At 35.0% G+C, this 21,040-nt stretch overlaps 1 protein-coding gene across 2 annotated transcripts; it reads left to right on the plus strand.

The window, feature by feature from the left end:
• The first annotated feature begins 262 nt into the window (after positions 1-262).
• On the plus strand, positions 263-17,703 carry LRIF1 (ligand dependent nuclear receptor interacting factor 1). Of its 2 annotated transcripts, XM_082865716.1 has the most exons (4): positions 263-572; positions 11,360-12,869; positions 14,127-14,399; positions 15,218-17,703. In XM_082865716.1, the coding sequence occupies exons 1-4, from the start codon at positions 505-507 to the stop codon at positions 15,653-15,655; spliced, it is 2,289 nt and encodes a 762-aa protein (XP_082721842.1). In that variant the 5' UTR covers positions 263-504; the 3' UTR covers positions 15,656-17,703. The 2 variants fall into 2 exon arrangements, with proteins under 2 accessions (XP_082721842.1, XP_082721843.1); XM_082865717.1 differs by lacking the exon at positions 11,360-12,869.
• Positions 17,704-21,040: the final 3,337 nt, after the last annotated feature.

The raw sequence follows: 21,040 nt of genomic DNA on the forward strand, positions 1-21,040 counted from the left end.
GCGGGGCGTTAGCGAGCCATTCACCTTGGCGACCGGATGTGGCGATGCCGGAAGCTGCTAGGCTGAGCTTTGCTCTCGCTGGCGGCCTCGGTGGGCGGGGTCGGCCGAGCCCGTCTGGCTTGGTCTTCACCACTGACCCGGCACCGATAGGGGCGGCGCCATTAAGGCCACGCCTCCCGCGCTGATTCCCGGTGACTCTGGAGCGATGTCCTAGGCGCTGAGGCGGAGACTCAGGGCTGTTTTCTCAGAGGTTAGGGACGGACCCGCCCCGTCAGCCTCTTCGATTCTTCCGGTTTCTGGTGGCTGCGCCGCCTCCATCCGAAGCCTGAGGATACGCCCTCTCGAGAGCCCGCCGTCGCTCTCCTTTCAGCTTCTAACCTCTCTGAGCTGCTACGGGGCAACTCCATCCCTACATTCTCTCTCTCTGGTTCTCGCCACTTGGAGGACCTCGGCCCCGACACTGCCCCCTTTCCTGGATGTACTGGTCCCTTCCACTCCTCTAAAATGTCCAATAACCTACAGAGGGTCTTCCTGAAACCTACAGAGGAAAAGTCAGGCAACGCCTCGCACTGGTAAGTACCGGTTTCGAATCTCCCTCGACATGGCCGCACCTCGCCCGTCTCTTAGCAGGATGTCGAGTCGGCCGTCGTTTCCTGACGTTCTGCAATTCAGATGCCTTTGATCCCGCTGGGTGAGCACTCCAGGGGAAGTTCGCGGCAGTTTGGCACTTAGAGCCCTTAGAGCACATCCCTGTCGGAAACGTAAAACCTCTTCAGAGCCTGACGCAGTCAGCCTCTGCCCTGGCTCCGCAGGACTCCAGCGTCTGAAGTTTCATAGGCTGACAGAGTAGATCTCCACGGGAGAGGAAAATCAACATGGCCGGCGCGCCTGTGTGAGCAAAATCTTCTGGAAGATTCTCGCGCACTCGCAGAAAAACACGCAGCAATCCGCGCGGATTAGCAAGTGCAGCTCAGGTGGCGCTGGACCTTCAGGGAAAATAGCTGTAATTTAAGAGAGTTAGTGAGAAGGAAAGAACATATTTTTGTGTAATTGATAAGAGTATATGAATATAGAAACCGAAAAATTGTTCTGGAATAAGGGAATCGATTTTTTTAAAATTTCGAATAATAGCTTTATTTGAAGATAAAGAAAAGTGAAGATAGAGAAATTATCATGTAAAGTTAATCCCTTCGAACAGCATATTCGAAGCAGGTGTAATGAGAATGTCGTCTCGAATTGGATGTTTATGTAGAGGAACTACATTTGTCAGGAGGAGATTCGAATATTTCTTAGACACTTATTTGTAAATTTAGACAATAGTTTATCACTAACTCAGTGGTTTTTTTAAGCTCATATTAATCAAGAAGAAATAAAACTGGAACAAAATTGTTTGCTAAGGTAGAATATTTTAAGTTGTACTCTCCATGGTTTGTGGGTATATAATAAGCGGCGAGAAGAAAGTTAACGAGTCCCTGCAGAAGGAAAATGTGAAGAAGAAGGCATGGAAATGGAGATATAAAAATCATGGAAGAGCATTTATGATTGAAGAAAATCGGGCTCACTAGGTTTAATGCTAGCTTTGCTAGTTACTATTTGTGAGGCCAAGTGACCTGGTTTCCAGTCTGTAAATAAGAGCACCTAGAGGTATTTTAAGGATTAAAAGAATGAATATACTAAAATACTTAGTATAGGAAAAATAGAAAAGCATTATTTAAATGTTAGCTATTATTATTATCGTAAGGATACAACTTTACTTCTGTACAAATTTTAGCCCAGGAAGTAGGTAGTTACAAGTAGCTATAAAACCTAATTGTAATAAACACTTTAAAAAAGTATGCATAATATTCTAAAGAGAAATGGTCACCAAAAGTGTTGAGCTAAAACCATATGGAAGAACTGCCAAAAAAGAACCATTGTATTTCAGATCTTAACAAGAGCCAGCTTTTGTGCATGTATGTTTTTTGTTGGCTTATTTTTGGTGGAAGTTGAAGGGGAAGGCAGAGGTAGTGCCCTGTATAGATATGCAAAAATAGAATTAGTCTTTAATGATTGTTCATTTCTTCTATCTTGTTTTAGTACCTGGATATTTTATAACATCTGATTTACCCTAATTTAACACAATTTGTTTCAGGATTGCATTCTTTTTCAATATCAGAAATTAGACAGAGTAAGAACCTTACTTTTTGTGTATTGTGTAATTTAACTCTGTTATCCAGTTTCTACTTCTTTTGGCTATCTATATTTTTAAAACATTACAAGTTGAATTCTGTTTTAGTTACATTCATCAGTTATCTGGAGTTCATTAACTCATTGGTTTATGCATTATTTTTTATCATTTTTGAATGCATTTATTTCTTCAAATCCTCGATTTTAAATCACATACTTAAGACATTTACAAGATGCTTTTCTGAAACAATTTGACATTTACTTTGGTTATTGATTGCATATTTGATTCTATTCTTTTTTATAAGCAACAGTCTGCATGATGTCCAAATATACTTTTGCAAATAGTTGGATTAATGTCATCTCTTTAGTTTATTGGAAGCTTCATTTTCTTATATTTCTTATATTTTCTTATATTTTGATGGTATAAAATCATTTTTTTCATAAGTTTAAAATGACTATATGATTTTATTATTTTCTGTAGGTACTTGAATTTTTCTTGAGTTACTTCTTTCCTGCTGTAAAGTTTTTCAGTAATGTGATACAGAATGTTTATTGTTTAAAAAGTATCTCTTCATCAGTGCATAAAATGTAAAACCCAAATTTAATCTTATAATACAAAGGAAAAATCTGGAAGATATTTGTGACAGTAAACATTGTTTATTTAGATTTGGACTTCATATGCAAAGAGCAAAGCAGGAGTCAGAATGGTACAGTAGAGTTACAAAGACCTTAGTAGAGTTACAGAAACAAGGTAGAGTTACAGAGACCTAGGTTCATATGCTGCGTCACCACTTATTATCTGTATCGTTCAAACATTTGGTTAAAAAACGTTCACTGAGTGCCTGCTATGTGACAGACTGTGCTAAATTGAGAGGCTGACTAAAGAGTAGGATATGGGCCATGCCCATGAAAAACCTTAAGTCTGGAGGTGGATATGATGTAATACACTTTTTAATAGTGTTATGTACAGGATGATGCTGTGAGGGCATACAGAAAGGGAATTGTAGGAAAGGTTTCTGGAGTGGCTGAGTTGGGGAATGGAAGTATCAGCTATCCAATTAAAGATGAATGCAGGCTATGCCAGGAGAGAGAATTGATTAAAAAAAACAGCAGTATGACTTATTACTAGTAATAAGTGGGATAAATAGAGAGCTCTTAAGGGTTTGCTGAGAAGATTAGACTTCATCTGTTGGAGAGCCTTCAGAGGATTTTAAGAAAAGAACTGTCATGGTCAGGTGTCGTTTTAGGTAACTGATGGCAGTGTGGATTTGGGGGTGAGGGGTCAGGCATATAAGGATTCTATTTCAGTTGTCCTTTCAGATATTCAGAGAGCCTGCACTAGCTAATGTAGAGCAAGGGTTGGATTCAAAGAAATATAGAAAGGAAAATAGGCAGACCTTGTCAGTGAACTGGCATGAAGAAAAGTGGATCAATTATGATGCCAATTTTCTCGGTAGATATTGGTAAATTAATTGAGGTTAGGAACACACCAAGAAAGCAATCAGTGAGATATTTGAATCTGAAACTCAGGCAGGGTCAGAGCTGAAAATAGAGAGTGATAGACCATTGGCTTCTATCTGCCTTTGACCTTTTGTTCTTAAATAGGGAGCTAAAATGGGTGTCCTCAGCAGGGGGCTTGGTTTGGTTAGACAGATAATGTTTCATTGTCAGTTCAGTGTGCATTTAGTTTTGTACAGTGTAAGTGTTATTATCTTAGCTTTTGTGATGTGTGTGTGTGTGTGTGTGTGTACGTGTACGTGTACGAGAGGCAGAGAGAGAGAAAGACACACATACCATAAGGCTAACTGAAATCTATTTCTCATTAATCTCTCAGTTTATTCATGAATTTTTGGGACCCTGTTATATTAGGGTTATGCTAAAGTAAATACAAGAAAATGCATGGGATTGCCCAAGAAAGCATGTCTCTGAATAAGTTATTTAATATTACTAAATCTTCATTTTCTCAACTATAAAATAGGAATGGCAATACCTACCTTGTTGGACTGTTTATTAGGGTTAGAGTTAATGACAACTGTTTACAATAACATATCTATTATGTATATAATATTATATGGTAAATATTATCATATATATTATTACATTATGTACTTGTGTATGTTATGTATGTACATAATGTTGAATCAGAGAGAGTAAGATGGAAGAAAGTCTCTTAGCAGTTGAAAATTTTGCAAAATTATCTACGAAATGTTCAGTAACCTGCAAAATTTTTATCATTCCATATCTAATCTGTAAATGCTTCACTCAAAATTAGAATAGTCAAAAATGTCAGAAGTTATATAATATTATAAGTATGTTTAATATATCTTTTATTAAATTTCTCACATTTTCAAAAGATTATCTGATTCATTTACTTGTTCTTGAACACCAATTATATATTTTTGTGGAAGATGATATCTAGCTTATATTGGGAGCTTATTAGAATCCCAACCAGTTATAGCAAACCTTTACAAATGAAGAAAGATTCAAAGAGGTTAAGTAAATTTACCAAAGTCAATCAACTAATAATTGGAAGAGCCAGGATTAGAAGCCCAGAATCTTTCTAATGTATTCCTGTGTTCTCTTTTAAAACCTTAAACTGTATTAGTTTTCCAGTGTAGTTTCTCAGTTCACATCCTAGTTGGTTTAAAGTAATTAGCATGTTGATTACTCTTCTTTTTAAGTGACCTAACCAGAGCATGGGATGCAAAGTCCGGTTTTAGTTTTAGTTCTAACCTTAACTAACAGAATATGATCTTTAAGAAAACAGAATCTTTATAGGGTTTTAGTATGTTAAGTGGAAGATCTCTTCTATAACTGAAAAATATATATATTGATTGAAGAAGTATGAATTTCACCCTGATTCATCACTTCTTTCCTTAGCATTCTGCATTTCAGTTTAATTTTTAGAACTCATTCCATTTGTTACTAGGAAATCACAGACTTTTTTAAAATCAGAGTTTGTAGGATTCAATTCAGCCGATATTGTCTACAGTGTGCCAGTTGCTCTATTAGGTGTAGAGAATATAGATATGAATAGAATAACCTACCCTTAAGGAATTTATGGTCTCTGGTAGATTGTATGAATCTCTACTGATATACTGACATAGAAGAAACTGTATTTTCCTTCCCTTTTTTGGAGGGGAAATGAAGAAGAGAGGAAAAATCCATGATTAGATTTGAAGAGTTTGTGCAATATAAATGTTTTTATAAAGCGGAAATATAGGGGCCATATAATAAAGTATGTGAATGAAATATCAGAATTCTGTGTGATTTGTTTAACTAATATGCCAATTAAAATGTGTTTGCCCCATGCAAATAATTAATTATAAAAGCATGTGTTCTGCTCTGTTGAAGCTTCTAATGTGTTAACCAGGTGTTACTGACAAATGAAGTACATAAACTAAATGAGACTAAACATTAAAGGTATTGAGACATTTCAATATATTTGAAATATTTGAAAGAGCTGCCTTATTTTTTATATAATTTTTTGAGGGCCTACTGTGCTTGGTATTGGAAGAACAGTTACAAAATAAATGATATAGTCTCTGACCATAATGGGTTTCAAGCTCACTGAGGAAAAAAATACTTTACTAATTTTTTTAAAATTAACTAATAGATCAAAGGCCTTATAGAAGGCATTATGTAACTCCTAGCATTAGTGGCACCAATGAGAGTGCTTTAGGGATTCCAACTTGGAAGAAATTAATATGAGTTTGAGTGACTAGCAGATATTTCATGGAGAAGATGGATTGATCCTCAGTTTATAACTATGTTTTAAATTGTTAGAGAAGAAAAAAAAAACCTTAAAGAATGCTTAGAGTAAATAATGTACATAAGACAATCCAGAATAGTAGAGACCTTTCTGGTAGGACCAGAGATTTTATGCTGAGATGTTCTAGGTGGTACTATTGTAGAGATTGGTTGGGGCTAGATTGTAGATGATTTTCATGTCAGGCTGAATTGGCAATGATGAATTACTGAAACTTTGAGCAAGGAGGTAACAGGATGAAAACAATGATTTAGTCTGCCAGAGATACATAATGATAATGGCCACAGTCAGAAAAATGAGTTTAAAAGTCAGAGCCAAACACAGGAATGAGATAATGAGGACTAGATACAAGGTGATGCAGGTCTGATGTAGCAAGTAGAAGTGGCAAAGGTGAAGAAAGAGAATATGAGTAAGAGCTGTAAAAAAGAAAAAAAAAACTTTATGGACTTGGTGATTCATTCAGTATACGTTTATTGAATGTTTATCATTTGTAAGCATCTATACAAAGTACTATGGGTGAATTAAAGGTGAATAAAGAGGGTGGTAAAGATAGAGATTACGAGGTGATTTAAGACCTAAGTGACCTGAAAAACAGTAGTGCTGACACATGACTGGATGGTAAGATAGAGTAGTAGTTTTCAGTACAGAGTAATTTTAACTTTAAAGTAATGGTATTAAAAGTGAAAATGTTTGGTCAGACATCACAAATATGGAATTGAGGTCAATATTAGGGGATAGAATAAAAGGATATAACGTGAGAGTCATCATTGCAGAAGAGATAGTTGAAGGTAATAGTTGAAGCTTTGAACTATTACCTTGGTGCACTCTTTAAGGAAGAATGCCTTTTTTAAATTTTATTTTTTTATTGAAGTATGGTTGATTTACAAAGGAAGAATGTGTTAAAGAAGAAACAGGGTCAAGAACTGTACTTTGGGGAGAAGTCATAGTTGGATACTTAAAATGCAGAAAATGAATAAGAAAGGGAACATTAAGAAAGACAAGAAATATTGTACACAATGGAAATCGTAGTAGAAAGAGGTTCAAGATGGAGGGATAATTAACTACCAGTGCTAATTTCAGCAGAGAGCACCTAGGGAATGAGTATAGAGTAAAGCCAGATTTAACTGTGTGGACATATTTCATAATCTTTGAGAATAAGGTGTCATAGAATAATGGGAAAGAAAATAGATTGCAGAAGACAGTGGGCTTCAAGACAACTTTTTGGCATATCAGTGACAGAAAGTTGGTAGATGGTCCTAATTATGGTTCATTAACACCATCTACCAACTTTCTGTCTCTGAACTTGGCACCCACATCCCAATCTTCTCTCTAATCCTACATAACTTTAGCATCTGTGTGGATAACCTCTTTGTCACCTGGTCTTTCAGTACAAAGATCTTTTTCCTCAGTGTTTTCTCCATTCTATCACCAGCTATCCACTTCTGTAGTTCTTGTTATCAGATGAAATTGCTGCATCTACAAAATTCTTGATTTAGACATCCTGCTTTCCAAACACCAGTTCCTATATTTTAGCTTAGTTGTTTAAGTATTCCCACTCTGACTGTTCTTTATCTGGCCCTCAGTCCATTCCCTTTATTTTCTCCCTATACATTAGCCTTTTATGTTCTCATTTCCTTCCCATCTAGTATAGTTTCTATATTTCATCATTTGGTAATTTTTTTCAGTACCCTAAAATCTTTTGCTCCTCTTTGATTTTTGTTATACCCTTCTGAAGCCACCCCAATCTTGGATGAACTCAGTGATTTACTTTCTCTGCCTATACCTGGTGAAACAGGGAGACTCTCATGAGCACAGGTTGGTATTACTATGAATTCATGATCATTACCTATCTCCCTGGGCCATCAACCCTGCCTGATGACTGATATTTTCTGAGGTCAGCTTATTTTTTCACAAAGACTGTTTCAAATCTTTTTGATTATCCTCAAATCTCTCCCTCTTCTTAGCAATTGATGTCATATCCTTATTTCATAGTGCAAGTAAAAGCCACTAGATCAGAATTACCTCAACCTTCTAACACCAAAGCTTTAAATTTACCTGCAAATGCACCTAACCTCTCTTCCAGTTCCAATGAAAGGACATACTTCTCCAGCTCTCTTTAAGGTTCAGTCCCTTCAGCTGTCTTATGGTCTCAATTTCCTACCTCCTTTTCAAACTTTACATTATTAATTACCCCTCTTTCTCCTTTATTACCAGTCTCTTCCTTTCGTTGACTCACATGAGCATTTATGCTCTAGTTCACCTAACATTAAAAAAAAAAAGAAAAAAAGAAAAGATCTTTTCTTTGACCCCATTTAATTTCCAGCTGCTTTCCAGTTTTTCTCTTCCTCTTACAGTCAAAGTTCATAAAAGAGTTGTCTATCCTTGTTGTCTTCATATTCACTCCTACCAACTTCTTTCCTCACCAAACTGCTCTTTTAAAGCCATCAATGATCCTCATGCCCTTAATTCCAGTATACATTTTAAACCTGCATCCTACTTGGCCTCTCAGAAACTTTCAATAGAATTGCCCAATTTTTTTGAAACTCTCTCTTCCTTTGGCTTCCATTGCATCAGAATCTCTTGATTTTCTTTCTACCACTCAAAGAAAGTAGGAAGCTGATGAAATGTTTTAAGCTGGGAAGGGCTGGCGTTAGAGTGCTGAGTAATTTTAAAAGGAGATGGTAGACTGAAGAAAAGACCAGTTATGAAGCTACCATAATAGACCAAGCCAGAGATGGACTAGAGTGGGAACAATTGATTTGTAAACGATTGAATAGGTCAAGAGAAATTTAGGAGTTAATATCAACAGGATTTTGTGATAGGTTGAATACAGATGGTAAGAAAGTTGGAATTACTTGTTCAGATTTAGGCATCTAAGATAGTTCGGATGCCATTTACTGAAGGAAGAACACTGGAAAAGACCATGTTGAGTTTTAGGTGCATTTGAGATTCTGAATGGAAATGTCAAGAGGGAAGTTGGACATATAAGCCTGAATCTCAAAGGAGCTAAGATATAACTATTTGAATTGTTGATATATAAATGGTAGTTTAGTTGAAATCATGCATATAGAATAAATCATCTGGGGGAAAGCTTACAGAGTAAGAAGAGAATAATTTACTCTAAGCTTTGGTGAATTCCAACATTTTAAGGTTGATTCAAGCAGAATGAGTTGGCAAAGAAGACTGAGGAGTCTCTACAGGGATAGAAGTATGTCATATCTAGGAAACCTTGGGAAGAAAATGTTTAAAGAAAAGGAGTGAGCATTTTTGTACTCTTCCAAGTACATCATTTATCTCAATAAAAATTGCCTATTTACATGTCCATGTACCCAGCATTTTAAGTTCTTTTAGGGATTGTGGGTTGAACTAGTTTAGAGGCTAGCAAACATTTTCTGTAAAGGACCAGATAGTAAATGTTTAGGCTTTATAGGCCATGTGATCTTTGCTGCAACTACTTAACTCTGTTGTTGCAGCAGAAAGCAGCCATGTACAATACATAAAAAATGTGTGTGACTGTGTACTAATAAAACTTTATTTATGGATACAGAGTTTTGAAACTCATAATTTTCATATATCACAAAATGTTATTTTTGTGATTTTTTTAAATTAAAATATAGACCATTCTTAGCTTATGTACTATACAAAAACAGGGAGAGGGCCAGACTTGGCCCCAGGCTGTAGCTTACTGAGCTACATAACTGAGTCTGGTGCCTAAACCATAACAGACACTCAGTAAATTTTGGTTTAATAAATTAAGTTCTGATCCAGTTTATATTTGCTTTTTGGGGGATAGGGAGGAGGTGAAGGTGAGTTTTCTTCTTCAACCTGTCAAAGCAAGAATTCATACTTTTCTTTATGTTTATACTTCTTTAGAGATTAACTTTTAATTTATTGAAAGTAAATATAACATTTTGAAGTGCTATCAAAGGGCCAGAAAACTTTAAAATATTTATAAGTATATAATTATGTTATTTGGGGTTGCAAAAAGGTAAAACTAAATCCAGTGCTTCCTAAGATGCATAGAATTTTTGGCTTTGATTTGTATTAATACCTGAAGCTTTAAAAACACCTATAGGCAGAAAAACACACCTTTACACTACTGAGAATTCTAATTATTATTATTTTTCATTCTTAAATTTTTTTCATTTAATCTTAGCCATGTAAGGCCATATTGGGTCTATAGGACATGGACTCTGTACCCATATTGCTGGAATTTAGTATGAGAGACAATATGTAGACCAGTGGAAAAAAATCCATTAATATATGATGACAACTTATGATATGTACCATGAAGGAAACTAACAGATGTAATATTATTACCTGTGAAGGAAGAGCAAGGGTAGTTAAGGTGGCCAGAGAATGTATCCTCTGGGAAGTATCATTTGTGTTGAGAGTTGAGTATATGGGTGGGTGAAGAATAAGTAGCATGTGTGACTACCCTGAGTCCCATGAGGGTTTAGTATTTTCCAAGAACTGAAGGATGGTTTCAGGATAACTTGAGGTGTCTGCATTTAAGTAATCTACAAATAATTGATTGTACAAACAGATACAGATTAGTATTGGATTTTTTTAAAAAAATCAGATAATCTGTGTTAAGTAATAGCTGATAACTTTTAATAGAATCAAAATAGGCTAAGTTAAAAAAATTATTGACTTCCAGTGTATTCCACATTCACTGAAAACCATTCAGCTGAAATGATGTTGCTATTATAAATATGGGTTGACTGACAATTGGAACTAATATGAGTAATTGCCATACTAAGAGCTATTTAACACCAAACATCAAACATGCTGGAACAATAAATCAAAGAAGAAACTAGTTCCTACATGAGTAACTCAGTTTAGTCTCCAGAAATGTGGCAAACTAAGGTATCATCTTAAGAGATGCCTTAAGCAAAAGAATGGCTGACAGTAGAACTTGTCATTATCAGTGGGAAGAATACAGAACAGATTGGGTAGGAGGAGAAAAAAGTGAGGGAAATAGAATAAGCATAAATGGAGGTAAAATAAGAATCCTGGTCAATAATAGTAAAGGAGAAGGACTAGAGGAAAGAATTTAAGGAAAAGAAGGAAGGATGCTAATAGTTTAAGAGGAGCATATTCTAGTAGCTGAAATTTTATACAGGGTAAAACTTAGAAAAGTCTACTTTTAGGAATAAATGCTAATATCTTATACCCATTGCCTAATCATGTGAGGAGATCTATATCAAAGCTGACCATACCTTTGATTATCTCTTCTACTTCTTCAAACTCTTTCTTTTGCAGTATTTCACTTTGAAAACTCAAAGTGACAAATTACATACTTATGTTATTATATTTTATAATTTTTTATTTTTAAAACATAGTGTTTGCAAATACTTGTTTTTAAATAAAATGTATATACCATGTAGTATGTTGTATTTATTTACTCGATGTTCTTTTAAGTGTTTCAGGCTGCATGTACCAAGTAGTTCAGACGATTGGCTCGGATGGAAAAAATCTTCTGCAATTACTTCCAATTCCTAATTCCTCTGGAAATCTTATACCACTAGTTCAATCTACAGTCATGTCTGATGCTTTGAAAGGGAATACAGGAAATCCAGTTCAAGTTACTTTTCAGACTCAGATTTCCAGCTCCTCCACAAGTGCATCAGTTCAATTGCCCATTTTTCAGCCAGCCAGTTCTTCAAACTATTTTCTTACAAGAACAGTAGACACAGCAGAAAAAGTTAGAGTTACTTCTGTGGGAACTGAAAATTTTACCTCATCAGTTTCTAAAGTTCAGAGGCATGGTGTGAAAATTGATGGACTCACCATGCAAACGTTTGCTGTTTCTCCCTCCTCAACACAAAATGATTCATCTTATATTTTAGTAAATACCCAGAGTCTTCCAATGACTGTGAAGTCTCCGGTTTTGCCTTCTGGGCATCATTTACAGATTCCAGCCCATGCTGAAGTGAAATCTGTACCAGCGTCTTCATTGCCTCCTTCAGTTCAGCAAAAGATACTTGCAACTGCAACCACAAGTACCTCAGGAACAGTTGAGGCCTCCCAAATACCAACTGTTATTTATGTATCTCCTGTAAATACAGTGAAAAATGTAGTTACCAAGAACTTTCAAAACATTTACCCAAAACCTGTTACAGAAATAGCAAAGCCAATGATACTAAACACCACACAGATTCCAATGAATGTTGCTAAAGAGACACAATTAAAAGGTGGTCAGCATTCTCAAGCTGCTCCAGTGAAATGGATTTTTCAAGAGAATCTACAGCCTTGCACTCCATCTCTTGTTCCTGTTAAATCTTCAAATAATGTGGCTTCAAAGATTTTAAAAACTTTTGTAGATAGGAAAAGTTTGGGAGATAATACTGTAAATTTGCCACCATTGAGTACCATCAGTCCTAGTGGGACACAATCCAAAAGTATGCCTATTAAAGATAATGCTTTGGTTATGTTTAATGGGAAAGTCTATCTATTGGCTAAAAAGGGGACAGATGTTTTGCCATCACAAATTGACCAAGAGAATTCTGTTTCTCCTGATATTCCACCAAGAAAAGATACATCACAGATAGTAAGTTCAAGTCCAGTCACAGAAATATCCAGAGAGGTTGTAAGTATTGTTTTGGCTAAAAGTAAATCTTCCCAGATGGAGACAAAATCACTTTCAAATACCCAGCTTGCTTCCATGGCCAATCTAAGGGCAGAGAAGAATAAGAAAGTGGAGAAACCATCTCTTTCTACCCCAAACCCACATAGTATGAACCAATCCATTAACTACTTAAAGCACAGTAAGACTTTATTCTCAAAGCCAGACTTTCCAGATGGATTTAGTACAGGACAAAATTCCCCCAGAAAAGGAAATATCATCCACAGCATAGAGAAAATAAGTTCCTCTGTTGATGCAACAACTGTTACTTCACAACAGTGTGTTTTCAGAGACCAAGAACCAAAGGTAATTTTCCCATGTTAGGGTGTTCTTTTTATCTATGTATATAGAAAATTTTTCTTTCTTAATTCTCAAAGTTAGTTATCTATGATACCTCTCTTTCCCTCCTCTCCCATCCTCCTCTTCATCACACACATACCATACGCACATGAATGCTTAATTAAGTCAAAGCTTTCATCTGAAGGAAATGTTTGAGGAGTGTAATAGAGAGAGCTGAAGCAGTATTTTTCTCTAGAATCATTTGGCATGCCAAGTCTTCAAAGCAAAATTAAACAAACAAATCACAGAGCAACAAGATTTAGAAGAGTTGGAGAAGGATAATGTGAATTCAAAGCTTAGTAAAATTTTGTGTGTGTGTGTGTGTGTATATATATATGTATATACATATATATATATATACACACACACATACTTATCTTTGTACACATAAATACATATACATGCATACATATATACTTAAGAGCTTACTTTTAGTATATGAAGAGATTAATATTATACACAGAGCAGTGCTGGGATTTGTTTGTTTGTTTTGTGGTGGTAGGGAGATATCTGGCAAGTTTTTTAGGTAGACGGTAGAAGGGGCAGGACATGGCTAATTAATACCTTTCAGTCATTTGTGGAAGAAGAATTTATCAACATCTTGATTGGGTTGTTTGGTTGTTTTTTGTGTTTTTAGTATACAAGTCTCCTGTTCCTCTTTTTAGTCCTTCTTTCTGAGTCATTCAATTACTCAACATATCCACATAGTTATCCTTCTGTTCTACTTAAGATATGTATATGTGTAATCACTAAATATTTGTACCCACATTTTCCTTCTTAGAGGTCTACTTAATAATGTTCAGTATTTCTCCCCTTCAGTACAGAATTCAATGAACTCCAGAGATGTAAGGAGGTAAATTCTGATTAAGTACAAATTGATTAAAGCTATGAGTTTTCCAAAAGATGACAATTTCCAACATGATGTTATATTGATTATTTTTAACTTGTCATTAGTCTGTATTCTCATTTCATTTGTTTGAGAATTAACTACCTGTTACTTTCCTAGTACAAGAAAGTAAAATTGTAGGAGAACATTTTGGTTTTGCTCAGTTAAGTTCAGCTTTTCAAGTGTGGGTGGTAAGGCAAGAGTAATACAATCCAATCATTTAGGACTTTAAAGCATAGCATTTTAAGTAAGATGAGGTAATCACTTAGTTGCTAGTCTGATAAAATAGCTTAAGTAATTGGCAGTATTGTTTGTGTGTTTTCTTTTCCTTTTTCCAGATCCAGAATGAGATGGCATCAACATTAGAAAAAGTTACTCAAGAAAGAAATGACAAGAACAATTCCCAAGGAAGAAGCAATAAGGCATCATATCTGAACAATGATGCTGAACTTAGAAAGATATTTGGTCTCACTAAAGATTTGAGCGTGTGCCTTACTCGGATTCCTCACCATTTGGGCTCTGGAGGAGGTTTTGATTCCTTTAGCTGTTTGGTGAAAAGTGATACTTACAAAGAGACAGAGTTTATAGTGAAGGAGGAAGGGAGAAAACAGGTAATAGATTTTAAAGTGTCCTTTGTAGGTACTCCAAAGATATATGAATGTATTAATTTTCTTGATTTTTTTTAGTCTTGTGCATTAATATGGATGATAGTTGTTACCAAATTTGCATGTATATGTATTATACTAAAACAATGTTAAGAAGAACCATATATGCACAGGTAAAAATGCATCCCCAGTTAATTAAAAATGTTGCTTTAGGGAATTCCCTACCAATCTAGTGGTTAGGACTCCGAGCTCTCACTGCTGAGGGTCCCAGTTCAATTCCTGGTCAGGGAACTAAGATCCCACAAGCCACAAGCCATGGCCAAAAAAAATAAAAAAGGAAAAGAAAAGAAAAGAAATGACAGAAATGCAGGGAAAATATAAGCATGCAGATACTCACTGAAGTATTATTTTAATTTAAACATCTTAAGAAATCTACACAATAATGATGAAAATAAAATCCCTATAACTTTGCTTACTGTCATTCTACTTATAAATATTTCATTATTGTATAGTATCCTGAACTTCAGATCTGAAACCGGTCAACCTTTCCCAGTGATAATCTTCCCTATGTGCCTACTCTGCAGAGGAGAAAATAAATAAATAAATTCTATTTCTTATGCTCTTCACATATGGTTGTTAGGTTTTCATAGTAGATCAATATAGCTTCTAATATTTGACTTAAGCAGGAATATGTGAATTATATTTTGTTGAGTTGAATTTAATGGCTAAATATTTGTATCTGCAAACTTTGTTAAATTCGAGAGCACACTATTCAGCAATAATATTTTGTTTTTCTTTTGGAATCTTACTCAACATTGCAACAGGGTTTTGGTAAGAAAAGAAAAGCAAAAACCAATAAGAAGATGGATCACACAAAGAAGAGAAGAACTGAGAGTGTTTATAACACAACTGTAAATGGAGGAACTAATGTCACCAGTTCCCAATTCGTTAGCAGTATTTTACCAACTTCAAATGTATCACACCATAACATTCTCAGAGGCTGCAACAAAACCAGGGAAGAAAAGAGATCTGAGGTAGAACACTCTACCCATGGGAATGAAGAGAAAGGCACACTGAGTTCAAATACAGCTTTTGAGCAAAGCCATTCCTTCAATAAAAACTATACTGAAGATATTTTCCCCATGACACCACCAGAGTTAGAAGAAACCATTAGAGATGAAAAAATAAGAAGACTTAAGCAGGTGCTGAGAGAAAAAGAAGCAGCTCTTGAAGAAATGCGTATGAAGATGAGCCAAAAATAATGAAATGTTGCTATACGTAAAGACCAGTGAAATAGCTGTGTTTTTTCATATACTTTTGCATTAAGTTAATTATAGATGCATTCTGAAAGTGTCTTTGAATATTAAACTTGTCTTTTCATCAGTTGATTATCAAATTTTATTTAAGGAATACAGAAAAGGTTGATTATATGACTTTTGTGAATAATCTCATGGGGTATCTGAATCTTTGTCTAGATACCTCTTTTTGGAAGGAAAAGTTTTCTATTTTTCTATTACTTTAACTTGAATTCCCCAAGTTTGAATATTTGTTATTGTTTGTACATTTAGCTAAATTGCTCAGATGTTATTCCAACAATAGGTAATTATTGTGTACTTTTTAAATTATACAATCCAACAGAGGAAATCAGTTCTAAACTTAGCTTTTCCAATGGGCTTGTATATCTATATGTCTCTTTACCCATAAATGATACATTCTCACCATTGTTGTAAGATTTTTTTAAATTTCATGAAAGAAAATGTATTATAGCAGCATTATTTAAAAATTCAAACATTTCTCAAGAGTGAGGGACATTTGTTTTATAACCTTTACAAAGTAGTTTCATATAATACAAAATGGGTTTTAGAATTCAGGCTATATAGTGTATTGTTTGCTTAAAGTGATATGTTATTATTCCTAGGCAAATGCTTCCTTTTTTGTGGGGGGGGGAATTTGTACATATGTGACTTGGATTGTGTGAAAAGTAAATATGAACATGGCCACATTTAATACTTTTTAAAGTGGTAAAGTGTAGTTTTTCATAATAGAGGCAGACATTTTCCTATCTGGTTATCTTTGATTTAGCGAGTTGGAGAATGGTGTAGAGATGGGGATTAAGGGGGAGGAAAGGGTTATTTTTTTAAAAAAATGATTAACAAATTCCTGGAATAGTGTTGGTCAAATAAAACCTGGACATTGGCAACAAAATAGAAAACAATAAGTCAGAAAATACTGAGAAGGAGTAGAACAAATGCAAACTGAGCATCAGCTAGATTCTCTTGCCTTTTTGGGTTTTTGTAACAGCTTTATTAAGATAATTTGTATATCATAAAGTTCACCCTTTTGAAGTGTACAACTCAGTGGTGGTTATATTCACAGAGTTGTGCAACCATCAACATGATCTAATTAGAACATTTTCATTACCTCCAAAAAACCTCATACCCATTAGCAGTCACTCCCCAGACCCTCCTTCCCCCAGCCGTTGGCAACCACCAACACTTTCTGTCTCTATAAATTTGCCTGTTTGGGATATTCATATGCATGGAATGAATCATTCAATATATGTCCCTTTGTGACTGGTTTCTTTCACTTAGCTTAATGTTTTCAAGTTTCATCTGTGTTGTGGCATGTATTAGTATGTAATTCTTCAATTGCTGAGTAATATTCCACTGTATGGATATAACACACTTTATCATTCATTTGTCTATGGACATTTTGGTTGTGTACACATTTGGCTACTAGGATGTTATGTTGCTGTGTTGCTCTGAACGTTTGGGTACATGTTTTGGTGTGGACATAATGTTTTCAAGTCTCTTGGGTATATACCTAGGAGTGTAATTGCTGGTCATACCCTAACTCATTGAGGAACTGCCAAACTATTCCAGGCAGATTTTTCTCCCCCTACTCCACCAAAATGGATCTTGTTAAGGACACCAGTGACTTCCATGTTGCTAGATGCAGTGGTCAATTGTCAGTCTTAATTTATCTATCAGTGGGAATATAATTTCATGAATTATTACCTCCTTTGAAAAAATTTTAAACATTTTATAAAAGAACCAGTACATGTCCATTGTGGGAAAATTGAAAATACAAACTAAAATATTAAAAATTCACTTTCCCATCAAGCTAAAACATTAAATTTGGGGGCTAGGAGATACATAGTTAAAGGCTATCAGTAAATAGATATTATTTGAAGTCATAGGTCTGGAAAACTTCACTTAGGGAAACAATATAAACAGAGAAGTTAAAATGGTGGGCTCATGTCAGACTACATTTAAAGGTTGGAAAAAGGGCAATCTCGAATTTTGAGGATTGGAAGATTATTGAATGAATTGTATTTACAAATCCTTGAATAGTGCTTGACACATAGCAATGTATCAATGTTTGTTAAATAAAATAAATTCAACTAAAATCATCCTAATAGACATGTTGCATCCATTTTCATTTCATTTCATTTTCTTACCTTCTCCTTTTGATGTTTTCTGCTTCTTTTACTATTAAGGCTTTGCTGCTCATGGAATCATCAAGCACCACATTTCTTCTGATAATAAATTCCATGGTATGGAAATGTGGCTTGAATTCTTTATAGCAAAATTCTCAAAATTTGTTTATACTGATGGTCTCAAACTCCTACTTCTCACTCTGAAATTCTCTCAAATTAGGGTTTTGTCTTGACCACTCCACTAAACCTGTTTTTCTCAAGGTGTTCAACAATCAACATATTGCTAAATCTAATGGTCAGTTCTTAGTCTTTATCTTATTTGACCTGTCAGTAGCATTTGACACTTTTTATAAGTCTGTCATTGAAATTTGTTCTTCACTTTGCTACCAAGACACCATATTCTTGATTTCCTACTACCTTATTGGTTGCTCCTTAGTCCCTGGTTGATTCCTTCCCTTCTCCATGATCCATAATATTGGAGTTACATACAGCTCAGTCCTTGTATGTCTTTTATTTTATACCTATATTCAATCATGATGGTCTCACCTAGTTCTCATGGATCAAATTACCATCCATATTCAGGAACTCTCTTCTGAACTTCAACATCGTGTATCCAACCACCTTCTTGACATTTCTATTTAGAAGTCCAGTGGGCATCTCAAAATTAACACAGGCCAAACCTACGTTCTAATTATCCACACCCACAATTTGCCTCAACCAAGATCTTCTTTATCTCAGTTAATGACAAATTCAGGCTTCCACTTGTTCAAGTGTACACACTTGGAGTAAACCTTGATTTTTCTTTTTCTCATGCCCTAGTCTGTTAGGAAATTTTCTCCATTTACCTGGAATCTGATCATTATTTACTACCTCTACTGTGACAACCTTGCATTATCTCTCATTTGGATTATTGAAAGCACCAACTGTCTCCTTGCTTCCATCAGTGTCCTCCGACAACCTTTATTTATCACGATAGCCAAGTAATTTTGTTAAATGTATAAGTAATGAGGGGGAAAGGAAAAAAACAGAATAGAAAAATGGGAAAACTATATGAACAGTTTATGATAAAATATATAATAATGACCTTCAAACATGAAAAATATTCAAATTCACTGGAAATTGGGTAAATGCAAATTAACACCACTCAGCATTTTTCATTAGAATGGAAAATATTTATGAATGTGGAAACATTTTGGCAAGACTGTGAAGAAATAGACTTGTTTATACGTTGCTAATGGCAATACAAATTGGTACGATTTTTCTGGAGGGAAATTTCATGGTGTCTAACAAAATTACATATGTATTTACCTTTCAACCAATGGGGCCAGCAATTCTGTTTCTAAGAATCTATCCTGAAGATATACCTCCAACAATATTAAAATATATATACAGAAATATATTAATTACAATATTGTTTTTAATTACAAAGTATTGGAAACAACCTAAATACCCATTCATAGGAAAGTGGTTGAAAAAACCATGATATGTATACACAGTGGAATGAGGAAGAACTTTATGAACTGATATGAAGTGATTTCTAAGACATACTATAAAATGAGAAATAGCAAAGCACAAAAGAGTATAGCATGCTACCCTTCATATAAGAAAGAAGAGCTATAAGAAAATACACAAACATCTGTTTATTTGTACAAAAAAAAAATACAGGAAGGATAAACCAAAAGCTAACAAGACTGATACCTAAAGGAAAGGGATAGAAAGAAGAGGGGAATGGCAATAGGTTAGCAAGGATGAAGTAGAGTAACATTTCTCTGATTATATCTTTTTGTAGAACTCTTAGAATGAGTAATGTCTTGCATACTCTTCACATACCCCTAAATAAACAAATGATTAAAACCAAGCAGGAAATGATGACAACACAAACTGGAATGCAAATACTAACAAATGAAAGTAAATATATTGTGAAAGAATAACATGACCATACTTAAGGGAGTGGAAAAGAAACAACTAACCTAAGTAACTTAGAAGCAGTATCTTCAGTGAGCACAAAGCTAAAGACTTAAGCACTGTAATCTAGTTAGTAAATGTTTTTCTCACAGGGATATGAGTTAGCAATCCTGAAACTACATTTGTGTGTATACTAGAATTGAAAAGTAAGTACATATATTGTAGATAGTGAAAGCCAGGCTTCTTACAATTGGAGAAAGACATAAGGAAAGGAAGAAGACTAAAATAAACCCTGTGGTATTGGATTACAATAAGAGGCATCAGTATAAATTCATGGTTTTTGATATATATTCAGACAGATAAAGAAATATATATATATGGGGGGGGGTTAGTATACATTCATATATTTCCTAACTAACTCATTCAATGAGAAGGCCTAGAGGCAGTGACACTCCAGAACAATGAGCACACTTAGCACCAGATCTTGGTTTCTAAACACGATTCTCTAACATAAGGAACCAGGGTTTCTTAGATAATTTGATTTCAGGGCAGGCTGGAGCAAAGAAAACACAAGGTGAACCTAAAACATTTTGTGAGGTCAGAAGATAAGGAAATTCTCCCCCAAAAGCTGGAGGTTTATCAAAAACAGAGGAGCTAATCTGAAGGAGCATCTTATGGCCAAAACTGGAATAATGTGAATAATAAAAACAGTGTTTGAGTTTAACCCCTAGAATAATATATACCCAGTGAGTCTATGCAAATATAAAAATCAAATGCATAAATGAAGGAGAAGGGACAGCTTTTCCTCACAATTGAATATCAGTTAATAAATGTAGATGGAAAGGGGAAATAGAGAATCATCATTGTAAGTGCCCTAGTAATACCTGTTGCAGACAAGATTCACCAATGGATGCTAAAATGAGGGAGCAAAAGTTTGAGAAGAAACAGGATTTGCAGTCTCAAAGCATCTCCCCAAAGATACTTATTAACTATGAAGGGAAATAAAGTAACTTTATAGGGGAGAAGCCTAGCAGACACCAACCTATCCAAATGATCAAGATAAATATCACCAGTAATAAGACATATCAATATCATGAATCCCTTGATATGATGCATAAAGATATTTTTGTAGGTGGTAGTCTTTCCAAAAATACAAAACCTGTTATAGACTGAATGTTTGTGTCCCTTCTAAAATTCATACATTGAGGAGCTAACCCCCAGTGTGGAGATGGGGCCTCTAAGGAAGTAATTAAGGTTAAATGAAGTCATAAGGATGGGACTTTGATCCAATAGGATTAGTGTC

The sequence above is a fragment of the Leucopleurus acutus genome, assembly GCF_964270905.1.
Source record: "Leucopleurus acutus genome assembly, chromosome: 2".
Lineage (NCBI taxonomy): Eukaryota > Metazoa > Chordata > Mammalia > Artiodactyla > Delphinidae > Leucopleurus > Leucopleurus acutus.

What these genes read in the sequence shown, in the direction of transcription:
- LRIF1 (XM_082865716.1), top strand. Translation starts at nt 505, where the DNA reads ATGTCCAATAACCTACAGAGGGTCTTCCTGAAACCTACAGAGGAAAAG. An exon ending in TCAGAGACCAAGAACCAAAG is followed by an intron (nt 12,870 to 14,126) that starts GTAATTTTCCCA and finishes TCCTTTTTCCAG; the next exon opens with ATCCAGAATGAGATGGCATC. An exon ending in AGGAGGAAGGGAGAAAACAG is followed by an intron (nt 14,400 to 15,217) that starts GTAATAGATTTT and finishes ACATTGCAACAG; the next exon opens with GGTTTTGGTAAGAAAAGAAA.